We start from the raw sequence: 19,849 nt of genomic DNA, 5'->3' as shown, positions 1-19,849 counted from the left end.
TATTTATTTTAGAGAGAGAGCGAGAGAGCATGAGAGAGATCACAAGTGGGAGGGAGGGGTAGAGAGAGAAGCAGGCCCCCCACTGAGCCAGGAGACAGATGTGGGGCTCCATCCCAGGACTGTGGGATCATGACCTGAGCTGAAGGCAGATGCTTAACAGACTGAGCTCCCAGGTGCCCTGGACTTTGCTCCCTTCTCCCTGCTGCCAGCGGTGGTGTCTGGGCTGGGCTGCCCTCCTGAGTGGTCCCATTTAGAAGAGCCAGGAGCAGGTGAGAGTCGGGAGCCCTGGGCCGGGTCAAGGCTGAACGGCTGCCTCTGTTTGTCAGGGAGCTGCACGGGCTGCTCGGCCACCTTCTCAGTGCTGAAGAAGAGGGTGAGTCTCCCTGAGGGTGTGTGTGTGGGGACTTGGGATGAGATGCAGGGGAGTAGTGGGGAGTCATTGGGCCACATTGGGCCTGGGGTCTGAGGTTTGCTCAGGTGAGCGGGGGCCTGCTGTCCCTGTGCCCACACCTTCACCAGTCTTCCCACTGGATGTCATGTTTGCTCTGTCCTGCCCCACTTGGGCACCTCCCCGTTCCTATGGTAGTCTCAGGTTCCTTGGGTGAGATCAGTTGATGGGAGGGAGGGGGACTCTGGGTGTGGGTGACACATCTGGTACTGACCATGGCTCTTTGCAGCGGAGCTGCAGTAACTGTGGAAACAGCTTCTGCTCTCGGTGCTGCTCCTTCAAGGTGCCCAAGTCCTCCATGGGGGCCACAGGTGAGTGGTGCAGGTGGCCAGGGGTCAGGGCATTGGGAGGGCTTGGCTGGTTCCTGCATCCTCCAAGGGCTGCTGCAGTGTAGAAAGGGAGCAAGGGGCCAGTGGGAAGGCAGGGGGACTCGGGATCCTCTCTGACCTGGAGAAACATCTCCACTGTCCTTTAACAAACAAAACACCGAAGTATTTTATGCGTGCAAAAGAATATATTTAATGTATCCGAATTATGAGACCTAATACTGAATATCTGTGGCTGCTTCGCTGAAGTTAAAAAACAGAGCAGTAGCCGCCCCCCACCCAGGCTCCCCAGCACCTCCCTGCCTTCCCCAGAGGACACCACTGTGCTGACTTTTGTTCTTTTTCTCATTAACTCAGTAACACTTTTAACAAAATGAAGAAGCTGTACATACTCACTGTAAGCAAAAGATACAGATAGAGGAAGGGGTTCATGTGCACGAGCGTGAACGCGGACACACGCAGGTTCTACAGGTAGTGGGAGCACGCTCTGTGCACCGCCTCTAACGAGCCGTAATCTGAAATTGAGGCTTCTCTGGTTTTCTCTCTGGTCATGCAAGTAGCATATGCTCATTCTAGACGATTTGGAGATTATCACACAGAAGAAGGAAGGAAGGAAAAAGTAATCCGTAATCTTACTACCTAGGGATAACCACCGTTAAAACATGTTGGAAAATTTTCTTCTGGTATTTTATTTAAAGAACTTTTTAGTGGTGTTTTGTTGGTGCCAAAATCATTTCTAATGCAGGGCACCTGGGGGAGAGGCCTGCTGTTGCTGTGGTCACTCCTGAAGTCCCCAGTCCCCATGGAAAGTGGTCTGAGGGCAGGCTAGGGAGCTGGGTTAGCGAGGATGTGGGCTGGGTGGTGGGTGGCTTGTGTGGGGCATTAGGGGTTGGGAAATGGTATTAGTATTGGGGGTCATGAACCAAAGGACATGAGGAAGCGTCTCACCAAGTTCTTCCTCCTTTTCAGCCCCCGAAGCCCAGAGAGAGACTGTGTTTGTGTGTGCCTCGTGTAACCAGACCTTGAGCAAGTGAGAAGAGGGGCTGGGGTCTAAAGTGGGCGTCGGTCCCTGGGACCAGCAGCAGACCTCACTCTCCTATCCCTAGCCCCATGTGGTGTGTGCTGGGCAAATGTGGCCTGAACGCTAGGTAGGCTTCCCTTTCCTCTCCTCGCTGTCTCCAGCTGGGTTCTGGAGCTGCTCCCCCCTCTTGCGGATGGCTAGTAAATGGCAGTTCTCAAATCCCAGAGGCTAGAGGAGCCCCTGGAGGGCCTGGTGTGTTTGCCCTCTTCTGTCTTGTGCTGAATTAGTGGACTCAGAGCTGGGCGGAGAATATAAACTAGAGGGCAGTAGTGAGCTAGGCCTGGTCTCTCTAGGGGTCTCTGAGCATCAGGGCGTCTCTCCACACCTCACAATTCTAGGAGACCACAGATCAGAGATGGGGAGAAGAGATTCTTCTGCTGTTCCTGGGCCAGCCCCTTGGCCTCTGAGAGCCTGCAGAAGGGCGTGGGCATGGCGCGGCCCAATTCTGCTGTTTGAATGTCCCTTCAGGCATCAGCATCTCATTGTTTCTCCACCAGAGGGTGTGTGGCCAGAGCTAATAAGACCAAAAGTCCTAGAAACTGGGTTGAAGTTTCCATGTTCTCCCAGAGGAGGCCGTGTCTAGGAGGGCCTGTCACAATCCTTTAGTATTAAGTGGAGCAAAACATAGGGAGCCCCAGCAGCTCAAAGGACATCAGACTCACCTTGCCGAAACCTTGACTTGCAGAGTCTCAGCCCACATATTACCCTGGTGACACTCCACTGGGTAGATGCCAGGTGTTCAGATCACTCTTACTTCTCCTGCTCAAAGCCTCAGGCACCCCTCCTCTGGTCCAGAGCTATGTTTTGCCTCCCTGGCCCCTTGTCCCATGGAGTGTGAGACAGGCAGGGAGAGCAGAGGTCCTGAAGCCCTTGACCCTTAGGGGCCTGGGAAGTGTAGGATCCCTCCGGGCTGGGTCCTCGATTCTGATGCTGTTCCTCAGCAGGACAGTCTCACTTAAGGATGAAGGCCACTTGAGGTCCCCATCCTCTCTTCAATAATTTTATGTTCACTTTTGGACTGTTAGGGCACCAGCGTCTCTCCCTAAGCCTTGAGCGGGCTCGGGCATCCTTTCTGTCCCCTGGAGTTGCTCTGCCTTTTTGAAGTATTTATTTATTTATTGCATGGTTCCTGGGAACATGTGCCCCAAGGAATGGGATGGAGAGGAGGGGGTGCTTCTGTCCCAGGATGCCTCCCTGGAGTCATGGGCTGCTGGGGACCCAGGACCCATAGGAGGCTGAGCAGGTGTCTGAGGAGGCAGGCTGGGGAGACAAGACCGCCCCAGGCTAGCTTTCTGGGGCTACTTAGGCCTGGGCAGCTAGGGTCCTGTGACAGACCAGGGAGGTACAAGTCCCTGGGGAACCAGGCAGGCCTTGGTGTACCCCCTTCCTTGGGCTCCTTTGTTAACAGATGAGAGTTGAATACTCTGTGCTTTATTTACACTGGAGAGGAACGAAAAGGATCTCTGTGTATATGGAGAATTGTCAATAAAAAGGCCCTCAAGCTTCTGACGTTTTTGTCCTGGTCCTTGCGATAACACTCTCTGTGAGCCTAGAGAGCCAGACTTGCCCTGGGCTGATTTTGCAGGCCTGCACTGTACCTGTGGGACACGGCTGGAGGGGGTGTGGAGGCTGCCGTCCGGGGGTCTGCAGGGGAGGTGGGGGGAGGAACACTGTGCCTCATGCAGGCGGGGCTCAGCACGTGTTTGTCAGATTGACTTGAGTCTCTGTCTTGTGACCAGATTGTGAGCAGTTGGGGGTTAGGACCAGGACTAGCCAAACACTAAGCGGTGCAGTCTTTAGAACGGAAGGATTTTAGCTAATCCTTCTTAGAAAGCAAAAAAGGATCGGCGCGCTAGAGGCTGAGAACCAGCCAGAAGAGGATTGGCTGTGAGACAGGACAGATAAGCGGTTCTCTGAAAGCAGAGTTTGTGGGATGTGTACTGGGTGCCAGGCACAGTGCTTTATACACATCATTTTATTTATGCCTAATGATGGTCCTATGAGGTAGGCACTGTTCACCCCCATTTTATAGATGAGGACACTGAGGCCAAGGGAAACTGAGTAGGGGCAGTGAAAGGTTTGGCATGGTACTTCGCAGACTAGAGCTGGCTATGAGCCATGTCTTCCAGACGGAGGGCTGGGGCAGCGAAGAGGGCAGGAGAGACCTCGCATCAGAGCTGAGGTTAGGTCACAGCCGTGTTCTCATGGCCCCATGCCCGGGCAGCTCACAGAGGCGGTGGCCTGGTTCAGATGGGATTCTGCCTAGCTCAGGGACTTCCCCTAGTATGGGGGAGCCCCAGCAGCTCCAAGGGGCCTCGAGAGACAGGGAAGCAGGCAGGACCTTTTTTCCTGGCAGTTTTTAGAGAAGACAGTGTTCTCTTGAAAAAGTATCAAAGTGGCCTCAGCAGCCTGGGTCCAGAGGAACAGTAAAGACATTGGAGGAAGGCAAAGTGGGGCCTTGGAACCAAAGGACAGCAGTGATGGTGCAGGCCCAAGGGAGAGGCAGCCAGGGCTGTGCCGGCGCTTTTGTGCATGGCACGTGTCCTGGGTGGCTCAGCTGGAAGGCTGCTCAGAGGTCGTCCAGGCCAGCCCCTCACTTCGGGAAGGACAGCACATCCATTTGAAGAGGCATCTTCCCCACGGTGTCAGAGGGAGGGCCTTATTCAGAGCAGGAGCAGCCTGTGTTAGCCAGGGCCGGTCTGTTGGCCGTCAGAAGTAGGCACTGCTGTGGCCAGTCCCGCACTTGGCCTTCCTCTGCCAGCGGTGGCAGCCACTCTGGAGTGATTGCCACAGGGGCACTGCCCCCAGGCCTTTCTGTGCTACTTTCCTCTGTAAAGTGCATGATACTGATCTGTACCTTACAGGGCTGCTGTGAGGAGTTCCTGAGACTATCCACTCCAGGCATGGAGCACGGGGCCTGGGGCACAGGAAGTGATTTTCAAAGGCCAGCCTGTTCCTGCCATTCTGGCAATCTGACTGTTCCAGATGGCCTAGAACAATTTTTGGTTTATGTGTTTTTAAACCAGAGACTAAGATTATTATTCAGGAGAGAATCTGAGACCAGAGTGTAGTTTGAAAAAGCAGAGACAATACTATTTTATTTTGGGGAAAACCAAAAATGATGCGTAATGTTGGTGAAGTAGTCTGTGGCACGAGTAGCCTTTGGGACACGGGCTACCAGGGCTCGGGAAGCACGGGTTTTATCGTGGGGTCTTGGATGGGTCTTCACACCGAAGGGAAGCCAGAGGGCCACCTCTTTGTCCCTTTACAGTGTGTGTGAGGGCCTCAGTGAGAGCAGGCTGGGGAGCGACATCTTGCAGGTGCAGGTGCCACCGGGAAAATGAAGCTGTGGAGGTTGGATTGTGTCTTGCAGCTGGCAGGGGTCCACAGTGTGGAGAGGACCGGACGTGTGGTGGCTAGGAGGGCAGACTGTTCAAAATAGAATTGGATGCCTGATTTAAAAGATGCCTCCACTTTGTTCTTTGGCACCCAGTGGGAGGAATAGCAGCTGGGTTGTGCTCCAGCTCTGGTACCCATTGGGACAGACTTGGGATACAGCCAGCACCCACAGCCTGGCTTAAGTTGATGGGTCTATTGATCTTTTTGTGGTTTGGTAGGGATGGGGGGGCAATCTGTGGTGAGCCCTGGCAGACTTTGAATTGGTTTTTGGGGTCTTCAGGATTTATAGTCGTTGATCTCCTGGCCCTCAGAGCTAAAGCCAAACGAAGCTCCATTTTCATGCCCTTGTCTTCGTGGAACCTTCCAGGCACCACTTTTGAGAGGCCCTGGCTCCAGCATCTGTCTTATAGCTGGTGGCAGGCTCTGAAATCATGATAACACCTACTTTACTTTTCTTTTATGTATCTTGGATGTTCTTTATTAATTTCTGGAAAAGATTTTATTTGCCAGAGAGCGAGAGACGAAGAACAGGAGCAGGGAGAGCTGCAGGCAGAGGGAGAAGCAGGACCCACGCTCAGCAAGGAGCCCAATGCAGGACTTGATCCCAGGACCCTGGGATCATGACTTGAGCTGAAGGCAGATGCTTAACTGACTGAGGAACCCAGGCATCCCAACACCTACATTTATTGAGTACTGTGCCAGCAGCATGCTGAGTTTGTCATTCCTTTTTAAACCTCAAGACATTCCCAAAAGCTAGGTTCTGTTATTAAGTCCATTTCTCTGATGAGTAAAACAAAGGCCGGAGAGGTTAAGTAACCTGCCCAAGGTCATGTAGCTAGTAAGCCATGGAACTGGGGTGTGAATTGTTCCACAGGTGCTTGAAGAGGCATTATCAGAGAAACTTTGGGTGAACATACAATCCTGGCTCACTCCCCTCTGTTCTGCCTTGCCCCCACCAGCTCCAGGATCTTCTGAGCCACTAAGCTAACAGGAGCGGCCTGCCCATCCCGAGCCCTAGCAAAGTGGGCTCAGCGTCCGGAGGAACAGAGGCAGCCTTGTGGCAGGAGCTCCCCCCACCCGCCCCCCGCACCCAGCCCCAGCACCACCCCCCTTGGTTGGGTCCATTTCAACACCCCAGAGCAGCACATTCCATTCTCTGGCACAGCTGGGGGTTGGGGATTCCGGATTCCCCTGGCTGCTTGCTCTCTTCAGGGCCCCAGCAGAGCTTGCTGTCTGGGCTGGGATGCTGGGTCCCAGCCACATACATTCCAGCAGCAACCACCCCCCACGTTGGATTTCCCAAAGAGTGAACTTTAGCCAGGATTACAGCCGACTAAACAGTTGTGGGTTGTGAGCTTCCTTTGTGGGCCTCAAGAGCCTGGATGCTGATAGGGAGGAGGGGTGGTGGGGTCAGGGGTGGGCTGCTTTGGGTCAGGAGCAAAGCCGCAGTCACAGGCTGGCTCCTCTGTTGCTGTCAGGGCCCTTGGAGTGGGACCTGAGCAGGACTGCCAGAAATCTTCCTGTGAGGCAGGGTGGCTGAGGCTTTGCTATCTGTCCTACCCCCACACCTCGGGGCTTTGCCCCCTGCAAGCAGTAGTATAGTGGTTGAGAACCTGGGGTCAAGTCCTAGTACCACTACATGGATCACTACTGTGTACTCTGAAGCGTGTCCTTCAGTAAGCTCACGAACCTCTCTGGTCCTCAGCCTCATCCTCCTTAAAACGGGGATAGTAATGCTTACCTCTGAGGGCTGTTGGCAGGCTTAAATTAGAATACCAGAGTGAGGGGCACGTGGGTTGCTCATTGGTTGAGCGTCCAGCTCTTGATTTCAGATAAGGTCAATGTGATCTCAGGGCCATGAGACTGAGCCCCGTGTCCGGCTGTGTGCTCAGCACACAATCTGCTTGAGGATTCTCTCTTTCTCTCCCTCTGCCCCTCCCCTCTCATAGGGGTGCGCTTGCTTGCTCTATCTTCCCTATCTCCCCCCACCCCCGCCTCGGTAAAATAAATAAACAAAATCTTTAAAAAGAAAAAAATAAGAATCCCAGAGTGCTTGGAATAGTGCCTGTCACCCAGCATGGGCTTGGAATTTATTATGTCTTCTCCCTGCTGTTGGCTTACATACTCCTTGGGGAGGGGTGTATTTTCTTTTCCTTTTTTTTTTTTTTTTTAAAGATTTTTATTTATTTATTTGATAGAGATCACAAGTATGCAGAGAGGCAGAGAGAGAGGGGGAAGCAGGCTCTCTGCTGAGCAGAGACCCCAATGTGGGGCTCGATCCCAGGACCCTGAGATCATGACCTGAGCCTAAGGCAGAGGCTTAACACACTGAGCCACCCAGGGGCCCCGAGGGGTGTATTTTCTGAAGTAAAACGCCAAGTGTAGGCTCTGTCCTGAAAGTAACAACTCTGGGTTTTAGATGAGATGTTCCTACCTCTTCCCTGCCTTCCTGCCAGTAGGTTTCTTAGTTAATAAATCAGTTAGGAATGTACTGTTATGTATGGGCACCATGCTAGCCAGGTCAAGGCCTTTGGTTAATACAAATACCAATTACCATTTAATGAATATCTTCTAAATGCTGGGCACTGGTTTGAGGAACTTGTCATATGTTATTCCCACGTAACACTCAGCCAGCCTGCGAAATAGACATTATTCCGTCATTTAGTAGTTGGGCAGTGTTCCCAATGTCACATGGTCACCAAGTCACAGGATTGGAACCCAAAACTGGGCTCTACTACCTCTCTTCAACCTGATCCAGGGTACTTCTTCTTCTTCTTTTTTTTTTTTTTAATTTAAGATTTATTTATTTTTTAGAGTGGGGAGAGGGGCAGAGACAGACAGAAGCAGAATCCCAGCTGAGTGTGGAGCCCTATGCGGGACTCAGTCTCATGACCATGAGATCATGACCTGAGCCGAAATGAAAAGTCGGATGCTTAACTGACTGAGCCGTGTAGGCACCCCAGATCCTGAGTATTTAGCAGCCTGCCCCAAATCCTTCCGGTTCTTTATCAGAACTCTGATTTTGTACCCAACTGAAACACCTGACTTCCTCTGCTTCCTCGCACCTGGGGGTGGCCATGTGACTTAGTTCTGGCCGGGGAGCTAAAAGTGGAAATCTACCAGGTGGGACTTGTTGGGAAATTACTGTTTTCCTGATCAAAAGGGCCAGAGGCAGCTGACATGCTGTTTTTGCTCTCCTTCTCTGCCTTGCTGCCTGGCATGTGGTTAGAAGTGGGGAGGAGGAGGCACTGTTTGTAACCAAGAGAACAGAAGCTGTCTCCTGGCAGAGCGGGAAGACAGAATGAGCCTGGGACACGGACCTCACACCTGTCTGTTTCTAGCCCTCTGGTGTGGAGAAGCCCCACTGTTTCTTGGGGTTTCTGTCAGATGTAGTCATTCACTGACACACAGCCCAGATGCTCGCTGGGCAGCAGCAGCTGTCTGTTTCCAGACCAGCCAGGAGGGAGTGTGTTGTGGCTGAAGGAAATGAAGGGTGGGCTCAGGCCTTGTGGGGCTTCCCCTCCTTTTGGGGAGGATTCTTCTTGGTCCCAGGAAGAGATTGCTGGGGGGTCTGACAGCAGATGTTGGGGACAGAGCTGATGTAAGAGCAGAGCCAGACCCCTGTGTCAGGGGTGGCCGAGGACTGTCTTACTGGGGCTTCCTGGGATGGGCGAGGGGAGCCCCTCCCCTGCCTGCTCCATCTCGCTAGCTGCCAGCACCTGACAGAGGTCAGTATTGTGCTCCCGCCAGAAGTAGCTGGAGTCCTGTCTGTTCAGTGGAAAAATAATTCCTGGTCCTGGTTGACCAAAGAAGTGTCCATAAATATTTGGTCGGGGTAGGAGGCTGGGAGACAAGGGGCAGATTCAGGGAGCTGTGGGCTGGGCAGGCTTGGGATGAGGGTGGGTGGCGGTGGCTTCCTCAGAGTTGAGGAGAAACAAGCAGGCCTCTGCTGCTCCTGACCTGTGGCGAGGCCACCTGACTGCCCAGGGAGGAGATTTATGGGCAGGCTGTCAGACCACCTGTTAGCTCACCCTGGCCCCACAGCAGAATGGGGGCCCTTTGGCCTACCTCGTTTCTCTGTGGCATAGTGCTTCTCCGAGAGCCCTGGAAGCCAAGTCCTCGTAAGAGAATGCAGCTGTGCTGTGTTAGAGAAGCAGGAAGCCCTGCCTGGGCTGGGCAGCTGGACCCTCACTGGTGAGGAAAGCTGCTCTGGGGGCATCACCAGCTCCCTGCCCTGGATACATCTGCCATGTCCCTCAGCATCTGCTGAGGGTCTCTTTCCAAAGGCTGGACGTTTGAATGGCAGGAGCCTGTTGCCTCCATTTTAGGCCTTCTGCCCTCCCTGCCCCATTCAGCTCCAGGCGCAGCACCATCTGCTCCGAGTTCGCTGAAGAAGCCCTCAGTCGTCACAGGCACTGCTTCCTGCATGTAGGACTGAGACCCAGCCTGAGGTCACCCCAGCAACCCCCACCCCCCGCTGCCTCAGCTATTGGCTCATCTAGATTGGGGTCTTCAACCCAGGCTGCATACCACCCCGGGGAGCACCTAGAGATTCAGATTTCTGAGCACCCTCAAGAGATTCCAAGTTGGTTGTTGCAGAGTGGGGTCCTCTATTTGGCAAGACCTCTCTAGATGATTTGAAGATTTATGTGTCAAAATGCGGATTCAGATACAGTAGGTGTGGGGTGGGGCCCGAGCTTTTATGTGTTTTCTCCCTGGCTCCCAGGGGCTCCTGCCCTTCTGCTTCCTGTGGCACAGGTCTACACCGTTATCCCCGCAAGTCAGGACTGGTGCCCAGGGGCAGTCTGAGTGCCGAAGGGGTAGGAGGTGACACCTCTAGGCCCTTGGCTCTTCAGAGTAGTTCCCTGTGGTGCAGCCTTCTTGGGATCTGAGGAGGAGGCAAGGTCATGTTGTGGGGCTGTGGGAGCCCTTTGACCATGGGAGAAGGCTGGGGATCTTGGTGTCCCTCTTCCTCTTCAGGAACAAGAGGACGGTCCTCTCCATTTGTCACAGTGATGGGGATGAGAAGGGGGATCACTGTGTGCTCTCAGGGGACCTTACGAGAATAGGGGCATTGTTCTTTGGCAAGTATGTCTGTGTGGATGGGCCATGGGCTATGACAAGGAATCTCTTTCTAAAAGTCCCTTCTGAACCTTCCTCTCTCCACCTTGGGGCCAGCTGACAAAGAAATAACCTAGTCAAAACCAACTTTTTTTTTTTTTTAATTTAATTAAAAACTTAAAAAAATTAGAAACTGAGCCTTGCCTGCATCAGATCTAGTGCGTGTGGCCTTGAAGCGGTGGCGATAATTTAATCATCATCAGGGTAATGGGGACATGCAGAGGCTGAGGGATGAACCCTAAAAAGCGGCCTCTGGGAGGGAGTCCGGGCTGGGCCTGTCTCCAGTCTAGCAGGGAGGGGATGGGGAAGGTGGGGAGCTGTGGCTGGAGGGCACTGTGACCCTAATGCCTCTCTTTTGGGGGACTGTGATGACACGAGTGGGCAGTGGGGGCCGGGAGCTGTCCCACAGATAGCTCAGCCTAGTACTGAGACTTTCCTCTTCAAGGCAAGGCCTCACCACCAGCAGAGGGGAGCTGACACCAGGGTCTGCTCAGTAAACTGTCTCCTTGGGCTGCTCAGAGCCCCTCAGAGCTTCCCTCGCGCTCTTCCACTCTTCCACTCTTTCTGAAACGCTGGGGTTCCTTCCCAAATGAGAAAGCCCTGCTCCGAAGAGAAGAAGGCCCCAGGGGCCCCGGAACCCCTCAGTCACCGACGGCTCAGGCTCCATGCCCATTCCTTAGGGCCTGTGCTGGTAAGAACTGCATGAAACCACTCAGGCAGGGGCTGGGTCAGCCTGGGAATAGGGGTGAGGCCAAGTGGGCAGGCAGGGAGTGTGCCCCCCGGGGTGGGAGAGGGCAAGGCACAGCCGGCTGGGTGGGGCAGGGAGCAGCGGCCTTCAGTGGGGTTCGGCGGCCCCGTAGAAGAAGGGGTAGTAGAGGGAGCAGGGGTAGGAGAACATGAATTTGACTGCAAACTTCATCTCCTTATTCTTCTTGTCCCAGCGGTAGACGGCCATGAGCAGCAGCTGCCCGTCCACCTTGCGGCCCATGACCAGGAAGCCGCCGGCCAGGCTGTCCAGCTGCGGGCAGGGGCAGCTGGCGCCATTCTTCATGTGCAGCACCAGCCGCTTGGTGTCCTTCCGCTTCAGGGGGCCTGGCTTGAGCAGCTTCTTCTTTTTCTGGGCTCCAATCAGCTTCCGGTCCCCATTCTCTATCTTGATCTCCTTGATGCGCATTTTAACCACTGTGTGTGTGCAGAGAGGGCAGAGGGAGGGGCAGGGTGAGGACGGATGGGTTCGCTCAGGCTGCTCTCAGGCCCCCAGTGGGTGCCTGTGCCCGAAGTTCCACACCTGGGCCTCGGGGAGGTAGACTTCATGATCCCTGGGCTGACTTCCAGATGGGATTTCTGGCTCTGTGTGTGTGTGTGTGTGTGTGTGTGTAGCCGTGGTGGGTGGGCTGGTAAATGTTTGACAGCTGGCCCTGGGGAGGGGTCCTGCTCTGTAGCACCGGCTGGTTTCCATGAGGTCCGTGCCCTGTCACGGGGGCCCACCACATCATGGGGTGCTGGATTGAGCAGCGTGCACATGACCAGCTCTTGCTGGTGTGAACACACCACTGTGACCTTTGTGAGACTGTATGGTACGGGTGGGAGTGTGGTGTCTGGGGCTGTGTGTCTGATATTGGACAGTATGTCTGTGGTGTGTCTGCAGGGTGGGGGTGGGGGACGGGGAGATGCTTGAAGGCAAGAGGGTGGTCGGGGTGACCACCCAGGGTACACACGGTGGCTGTAGAGAGCCTAACACAGGGGTTGGGAGTCTGGAACTTGGGCAGGTCACTTAGGCTCATCTCCCACTTCTTCACGCCCCTGGACCCCCATCTCTGTAAGCAGCCAGGGAGATGCCCAAGAATGACTCTGTTTACCCGGGGAAGGAAACTGTTGTAAAATCTCTTTCAGTCTTTTTCTTTCCTTAACCACTCTCTTGTTCTCTCTTGGACACACACACACACACACACACACACACACACACTCACCCCTTGCAATAGGAGTATTCTCTTTCCAAACGGACTAATGACCTAGAAGACTGTAAGGATTTCATTGCTATCTCTTTTTTACAGACAGAGAGGCTAAGACACAAAACAGCAGCCAACTTGGCAAAGGCCACATGCTGGGTCGTGTGGTCCTGACTAGACTTGGCTCACTGTCCCAGGAACGGAGAGGCTCCAGGATGAAGGCTTGGGACAAGTGACCACGGTTCCCCTGGCCAGAGGTGCATCGGGTACCACGCAGAGGCGCCCAGGGGCGAGGGTGCTTCACTTCTATCCTGGGGCCCAGCTCTTTCCCTGCTGCCCCCAGCCATCTCCAGGCTTAGCTTGCTTTTCCTAAAGAGAATCCAGCCCTGGAGGGCCCTCTGTGGGCAGGTGCCAAGGGAGGGCTGCAGGAGCCTTGGCCAGGGGGGGTTTTGGGGCCCATGGGCCATGGCCTTGAGGGGCTTCTGAAGCCTCTGGGATGACCTACAAAATGAGGTGCATTTCTTCGGCCAGACGGTTCATGGTTTTGATCAGATTCTAAAAGGGACCCAGGATGCAAAAACTGTTAGTATTCACTATGATGGTTATGGACATGGGTGTTCGTGTGTGGGTGCGTGTGTCAAGGAGGAAAAGAATCAGGGCAGTGGGCACATGGGCTCCACACTCACCAAAATCGCTGGAACACATCTGCTCCATGAGGCCATCGGCACTGTGCTCCATCTCACACTGGGCACAGATCTTGGTCACTGAAGAGAGAAGCAGGGGTGGTGTCGAGGGAAGCTGATGAGGGGATCGGAGCCCAAAAGCCATTCGCCACCTGAGGAGCCACCGCCCCCTGCCAAGCCTCCACTCTCATCAGGAAATGGGACAATGGTAAGGGTGCTCACTGGGTAGTTGTGAGGTTCAAAAGAGACAAGGTTGCTGGGGGACAAAACTGCCCCCGTGGGCACAGTTGCTCCGTGACCCTAGCACCTGCCACCACGATGTGCATTGTCTTCTAAACTTTGTTTCATTTAATCCTCAGCCTCTAAAGTATTCCTATTAAAGAAAAGAAAACTGAGGTCCAGAGTGGGTACCCAAGTCTGCAATACTATTGCAAACTGAGCTTATAACTCAGGATGGGGGGTGTCTACAGGGTCTTCCTAGGGACACAGAGTCTGGGCAGGAGGGGAAACAAATGACACTGGCAGGACAGGGACTGTGGTAAACTGAGGAGCATCACCCTCTAAGGTGGGCACCTTAGCATTGCCAGGACTTCTGGGGTCTCAAAGGAAGCCCAAGCTCTTAATTTTTATATGAAATAGTTTCAGTTTTATTGTGGGCCGTACAAACCCTTCAGGCTGCTTCTGATTCTCAGGCACACATGGCACCTGCCCTCTGTCCTATGTCTCTGTCTCCAACTGCATGCCCCATCACAGGGGAAGGCAGGCTTCAGAGAGGGCAGGGCCTGGTAGGATTCTGAGTCTGAGCCCAGGACTTCCCTGTCTTCCAGGCTGTTAATGCATGGCTTCCAAGGAAACCAGAAAAGGAACCACACTGGGATCCCTGTAGGGACTGTGCTATCCCTGCTTGAGCTGGCTCGCTCTCCCCTGCTTCCTGGTCCCATTTCCAACCCAAGAATAGGGGATTTCCCGTCTCTCAACACTCCCCCGTGATAGGACCCCTGCCCAACTGTGACTCTCAGGAGGGACATGGGGGTGTAGGACCAAGGGCTACGTGGATGAAGTTAGCCCTGGCGGCGGAGGAAGGGGGATAGGGTGTGGTGGAGTCCAGTTGCCTTTTGTTGCATCAAATAAGAGGATGGGAAAGCAGTACTGCCCCTTGGGGGAGTCCCAGCATCAAGGGCTCCTTAGGCTCTCGAGTCAACTGCCCAGTCTTCTGCCGTCTGCTCAGTGCCACTGCTGGTTCTCCTGTCTGGTGCCCAACCCAGCCTTACTCTGCTTGCAAGGAGTTTGGGGGTGGGAGGTGCACAGTGAAGGGAGGCTGAGACCAGGGAGGAATTAGGGGTAATTAGGGACTTGGGGTGGGTGGGAGGTGGCACTTAGGAGCTCACAATTTTTGGAACCTGAGCTCACTTCCTATATTACTTATGGAAAAACTGAGGCTCAAAGTTTAGGCAACTCTTGAGGGCTCCTTGTTAGTGGCAGAGTCTGGCAATCTGCTCTTTTCTTCTGCACTGAGCTTTACCCCAAGGTCTCCTAGCCTGGGGGATTAGGGAAGAGAGTGGGAGAATTTAGGGTTCCCAGGCATGGAAAATGGTGTGTGTGGGGGTGGGTATAGCAGGGAAATGCGCTTACCCCACAGTTTTCCCCCATATCCTTTCCCTCAGCCCTCAACATGAGGAGGGGTTGGTGAGTCTTGTTTTGGTGCCTTGGGGTCCAGAGCTGTGTTGGAGGTGGACGGGCCTGGGCATTGTTTAGCGACTCTAGGCATTCTTAGGCTGAGAGAGGCCATAAGACATTTATGGGGACGCCTCTGGATAGGGGTCAGCATTGGGGCTACGCAGGGATTCCAGCGTCTTTGGAAGGTGAGCATTGGGAGGGATGCCAGGGCTGTATTCAGGAACGGAATCGGAATGGGGAGAACCAGTGAGCCTGGCCAGAGTTGCGGGGAGGCACTACCCTGGGAGTCTGAGAAGGCTGCAAGACTGGCGGGGGCAGGGGCGGAGGTGCAATTCCTGGGGCATGCAGGGCTGAGAGAAGGCGGGGTGTGTGTGTGTGTGTGTGTAAGGGGGTGGCCCCTCCGAGGGACTCGCGGGCTCCCGGGGCCGTCGGAGCGCGCGGGGGCGGTGGCGGCGGCGCTACCTGGAGGCGCGGTGGCAGGCAGGTGTCCGAACTGCATAGTGATGCAGAGGTCGTTGTCCAGGGGAAACTTGTGGCAGTGCAGCATCTCGGGCCAGGGGAAGCCGTAGGCCTCCATGAGTGGCGCGCAGCCGGCGCGCACCGCCTCGCACAGCGAGCGGCACGGGTAGATGGGCCGGTCGAGGCAGACGGGCGCGAAGAGAGAGCAGAGGAAGACCTGCGTGTCCGAGTGGCAGCGCTTGGCCAGCAGCGGCAGCCAGCTGCTCGCCTGCTGCTTCACCTCGGCCAGGCTCTCGTGCTCCAACAGGTTGGGCAGCCGCATGCGCTTATAGCCCACGGTGTGGCAGAGCGGGAGGTCGGCAGGGATGTCGAGGCACTGCGGTGGTTTGGAGTACGAGCGCCCGTGCAGCGGCTCCGCCTGCCAGCCATAGTAGTCGTACTCCTGGGCGCGCGCCGGCGCTCCGTGCAGCGCCCCCAGCAGCAGCGCCAGGGCAACCGCCCGCGCGCCCCTCGCCACCGCCCGCATGGTGCGCGGCGTCCCCAGATGCCCCGGAGTGCACCCGCCGCCCCGCCGCTCCCCTGCAGCCGCCGCCACCGCCGAGGTGGCCCGAGTGGTGGCAGCCTTCGCTCCCGCTCCCGGGCGCACCGAGTGATCCTGGCACCTCCCACCTCGGGGCTCCGGCCCCGGCCTCACCGCGCGCCCCAGCCAATCTCCGGCCGCCCGGCCCCCCGGCCCTGGCGGGGAGGCGAGGTGGAGCCCCCACGGCCCCTCCCGCCGGCTCTCGCGAGTCCCGCCCCGCGCCGGCTCCTGCGCCCCTCTCCCGCGCACCGGCCTCCTACCAGCACGGGGCTCGCCTTGCGCCGCTCCGGGGGGCTCCCTCACCTCCCTGGGCATTTCCTCGCGGATCGCGTTCTCCATCCTTCCTCCTTATCTCCCTCCGCCACAGCCTCTCCTGTTCCTTTTCTCACTCACTTCCCTTGCTTATCTGCCCGGCTCGGCCTTTCCCCCTCCGCTCTGCTTTCTCTTCCCTGACACCTCGGTTCTCCCTTCTCCTGGCAGGAGGCTCCCGGCTGCCCACACCCTCCTGTTCCAGGAGGGCAGTTCTTCACCCGACCGCCCTCAAGCCTGTGTTTGAGCTCCTGCCTGGTGCCGGGCACTGTGCTGCTGGCTGCCGGGGAATGAGAGATGGATCTGACCCAGGACCCTCACCTCCAGGGACACTGTAGCCTAGTGGGGGCGAAGGTAATCGTAACTGCCATTCAGTGAACTCTAGGTGCCGCGGACACTGCGCAGCCCTTCACAGCCTTATCGCCGACTATTTCTAGTGATAGCTAATACTTCTTGGGTACTTAGAGTGTCTGTTCGAAGCACATTGCATAAGTTACCCCATTTAATTCTCACAGTAATGCTCTAATAAGGCGAGTGGGTACTGTTATTATCTTCACTTTGCAGATAAAGGTACCCAGGCAAAGAAAAGTGAAGAGAGGATAGGGGCCAGGACTTGACCTCTGGTGGTCTGCTTCCAGAGTCAGAACCCGGGTAACCCCGGGAAGTCTGGATTCTGAATCTGCAGTCTGGCTGGCTTTGAGGGCCTTCAGGTGATGTCACTGGCCCTTAGTCACACAGCTAAGGGGTGAGAGAGTCAGGATTTGAATCCAGGTTTGGGCTCCAAACACCAGGGCTTAACTACATTGCCGGAAGATAAATTCCAGCCCAGGCCATGAAAGGCTGTGGAAGGAGGAAGGAATTGAGGCTATCCAGGGAGGCACTGGAGAGGAGGTATTCAGGAACCCCATGTTCCGCGTCTTTTCCTCCTGTCTGGGGCCTGCCTTCCGTTGGCTTTTCTGTGGGAGGAGCTTTGGAGGAATACTTGAGGGTAGGGGAGCTTCTTGTTGAGAGCTCAACCCGAGACCTGACCTCCCCAGTCTTTGGTGGGGGGGGTCCTCTGGGAAGACGTCTTGCAGGAGGGCTTGGGGCACTCTGGGAGCTGGGTCTGCCCCCACTCCACTTCTACTGTTACACCTCCTACCCCCTCTCCTCCTGAATGTTTCCAAGGCTCCTGCCTTCCATGGATCTGTCCTTGCAGTGGTAACAGAGGGAGATGAGGGGGCACTCTTCTTAATATTCAGCAGACACACAAAGCACCTACTGTGTGCAGGTGTGGAGGTGTGATGTATACACCACAGGTAGGGATCCAGAAATGCAGAAGTCTGCTTCATCTGCTCTAGCGTGAGAAAAAGACAAAAGGCAGGGCAGAGGACACAGAAGGACATCCAGCAGACAGAGCCCAGGGTGGGTTCAGGCAAAAGAGCATGACGAGGTTCTTTGGATGACCTGCCAGAAGGTAAAGACCCCTCCCTGTCAGCGCAGGCAGCAGAGTGTAGTGATGGTACAAGAGCCTGGACTTTGCAGACCAGGTTGAAGTCCGAGTGCATATTCCCTGAGTGACCTTGGGTAAGTACTTAGCTATTCTGACCATCCATTTGCTCAACAGTTATTGTGGGGGCCAAACAAAATGATTCATGGAAAGAAAGACCCCCCTCACAGTGCCAGCACACAGTAGGCACCTAGGAATGGAAGATCTCCAAGGGATGTATGCCTTGGGAGTGAAAATGTGATGTGTGTTCTGCAGGCTTCCTGGGATACCTTGGCCCTGGCTGTGGTTTGGGACCCTGAGCAGTAATTCTGTTCCCTGTGCTCCAGCTGACTCTTATCCCTGCTTCAGGCTTGGCAGGGCTTCTGCGGGGGAACATGTGGTCTTGGGCACTGGCAGGGGGTGTTGGCGCTCCCCAGGTGACGGGCAAGGTGATGGCTCCCTAGGCAGCTGGTGCGCCTCTGCTGGTCTCGTCGGCGCAGTGCTTGGCCCGGACAGCAGGAAGCGTTGTTCCTGCTGCTGGTGAGGTAAGAACCGCACAGGGGAAGAGCCAGGTGAGTTGTACCTGGCAGCTCTGGGGGCTCTTAAGGGCAGGGGTGCCAGTCTGGAAGCTGCGGGGAAAAGGAGGCTGGGCCATCTTTGTCTGACAACTCCCTGACACGGTGAGATTAAGGAGGGAAGGCCTTCATAGGAATGCAGCCCAGGTGGGAGCTGTGCCATGGGGCACTCATTCGGGAAGATCTCCCGCTGCAGCCAAGCCAGAGCCAGTGGGTGACCTTGGCTCTGCACTCTGATGTGATGCCTCTTCCTGACGAGGCTGTTCCAGGGCCTGCGCAGCTGTGTGGAGCACCTGGCAAGCTGGGCATCTCTCCATCGTGGGACTTCTGTGGTCTGTCCAGGTGCACATTGATTGCCCCCAGGTGATGGAAGGGACAGTCTGTTAAAAAAAAAAATGTGTGTATTTGTGGTTTGTTGTGAGCAAAGTTTTACATAGATACTTCTTAGGTCAACCTTGCTAATCGTGTAATCCAGTCCTACATTTTTCTGCCTTTTTATTGCCTGCTTTAGTGATTCTCCAGATGTGGTCAGGGTTCTCCAGAGGGTCCCCAAGACCTTTTCAGGGAGTCTACAAGGTCACAATTGTATGTGATTCAAAGATTCACTCTAAGTACAAGATAGATCAATGGATCTTAAGGTAACAGAGTAAGAAAAGTTTATGGGTACAGATTCAGGTTCTACGTTACAACCAACATTTAAGGAATGGCCACATGGCAATTTTTTAGTAGTATCAAAGAAGAATATCTACAGTGTTTGAAAAGGCTGTTAAAACATTATTCTCATTTGCAGCTACATTTCCGTGTGAGGCCAAATTTTCTTCATATACTGCAACCAAAATAACATGCAACGACAGATTGAGTGCAGAAGGAGGTATGAAATTCTGAGTCTAGTAAGCCAGATGTGAAAGAGATTTGCAAAAATCAAAACAATGCCACTCTTTTCACTATTTTTTTGTTTTGTGAAATATACTTATTTTTCACAGAATTTGTTATTTATCTTCACATATAAATGGTTTATTTTTGTTACTTTGTTACTTATTTTTGTTACTTTCGCTCAGTTTTAATTTTAGACATGCTAAGTGTAAAAACACCTAAACAAGGGGCGCCTGGGTGGCTCAGTGGGTTGAGTGTCTGCCTTCAGCTTGGGTCGTGATCCCGGGGTCCTGGGATCGAGCCCCGCATTGGGCTCTCTGCTCAGCAGGGAGCCTGCTTCCTCCTCTCTCTCTGCCTGCCTCTCCGCCTACTTGTGATCTCTCTGTCAAATAAATAAATTAAAAAAAAACCAACACCTAAACGAGGGGTGCCTGGGTGGCTCAGTGGGTTAAAGCCTCTGCCTTCGGCTCAGGTCATGATCCCAGGGTCCTGGGATCGAGCCCCACATCGGGCTCTCTGCTCAGTGGGGAGCCTGCTTCCCTTCCTCTCTCTCTCTGCCTGCCTCTCTGCCTACTTGTGATCTCTGTCAAATAAATAAATAAAATCTTAAAAAAAAAAAACCACCTAAACGAAAGGTCTGTAATTTAATCTAAAAACTTCAACCTTTTTTAAAAAAAAGGTTTTATTTATTTATTTCACAGAGAGAGAGAGAGAGAGGCAGTGAGAGAGTTAATACAAACAGAGGTACTAAGAGAGGGAGAAACAGGCTTCCTACTGAGCAGGGAGCCCAATGCGGGGCTGGATCCCAGGATCCTCGAATCATGACCTGAGCTGAAGGCAGACACTTAGTGACTGAGCCAGCCATATGCCCCAAAACCTCACTCATTTTTAAGAGTGTAAA

General features: G+C 54.5%; 2 protein-coding genes across 8 annotated transcripts in view; one reads left to right on the top strand and one right to left on the bottom strand.

Annotated features, from left to right (window-relative positions):
- The window catches only part of ZFYVE27 (zinc finger FYVE-type containing 27), a 37,396-nt gene extending 18,421 nt beyond the window's left edge, over positions 1 to 18,975 (top strand). For 3 of the 7 annotated variants that reach the window (XM_032882897.1, XM_032882882.1, XM_032882873.1), the window contains 3 exons: positions 327 to 373; positions 678 to 759; positions 1,744 to 3,364. In XM_032882897.1, coding sequence (XP_032738788.1) covers positions 327 to 373; positions 678 to 759; positions 1,744 to 1,808 — 194 coding nt within the window. In that variant the 3' untranslated portion in view covers positions 1,809 to 3,364. Of the gene's footprint in view, positions 1 to 326; positions 374 to 677; positions 760 to 1,743; positions 3,365 to 16,203; positions 17,033 to 18,865 lie in introns of those variants that run through there. The other 4 variants (XM_032882890.1, XM_032882856.1, XM_032882864.1 and 1 more) reach the window with 3 other exon arrangements.
- On the bottom strand, positions 10,930 to 15,802 carry SFRP5 (secreted frizzled related protein 5). Its single transcript, XM_032882912.1, has 3 exons — positions 15,147 to 15,802; positions 13,011 to 13,088; positions 10,930 to 11,557 (listed from the first exon to the last, which is right to left on the bottom strand). Exons 1-3 carry the CDS (start codon positions 15,667 to 15,669, stop codon positions 11,211 to 11,213), a joined length of 948 nt encoding a protein of 315 aa, XP_032738803.1. The 5' UTR covers positions 15,670 to 15,802; the 3' UTR covers positions 10,930 to 11,210.
- Positions 18,976 to 19,849: the final 874 nt, after the last annotated feature.

Source organism: Lontra canadensis, unplaced genomic scaffold (genome assembly GCF_010015895.1).
Source record: "Lontra canadensis isolate GAN:19392208 unplaced genomic scaffold, GSC_riverotter_1.0 scaffold3, whole genome shotgun sequence".
Taxonomy (NCBI): domain Eukaryota; kingdom Metazoa; phylum Chordata; class Mammalia; order Carnivora; family Mustelidae; genus Lontra; species Lontra canadensis.
The sequence above is the reverse complement of the archived record's forward strand: the minus strand, read 5'-3'. Positions and strand labels throughout refer to the sequence as shown.

What these genes read in the sequence shown, in the direction of transcription:
- SFRP5 (XM_032882912.1), bottom strand. Translation starts at nt 15,669, where the DNA reads ATGCGGGCGGTGGCGAGGGGCGCGCGGGCGGTTGCCCTGGCGCTGCTG. An exon ending in GCCTGCCACCGCGCCTCCAG is followed by an intron (nt 13,089 to 15,146) that starts GTAGCGCCGCCG and finishes TTCTCTCTTCAG; the next exon opens with TGACCAAGATCTGTGCCCAG. An exon ending in GATGTGTTCCAGCGATTTTG is followed by an intron (nt 11,558 to 13,010) that starts GTGAGTGTGGAG and finishes GCACACACACAG; the next exon opens with TGGTTAAAATGCGCATCAAG.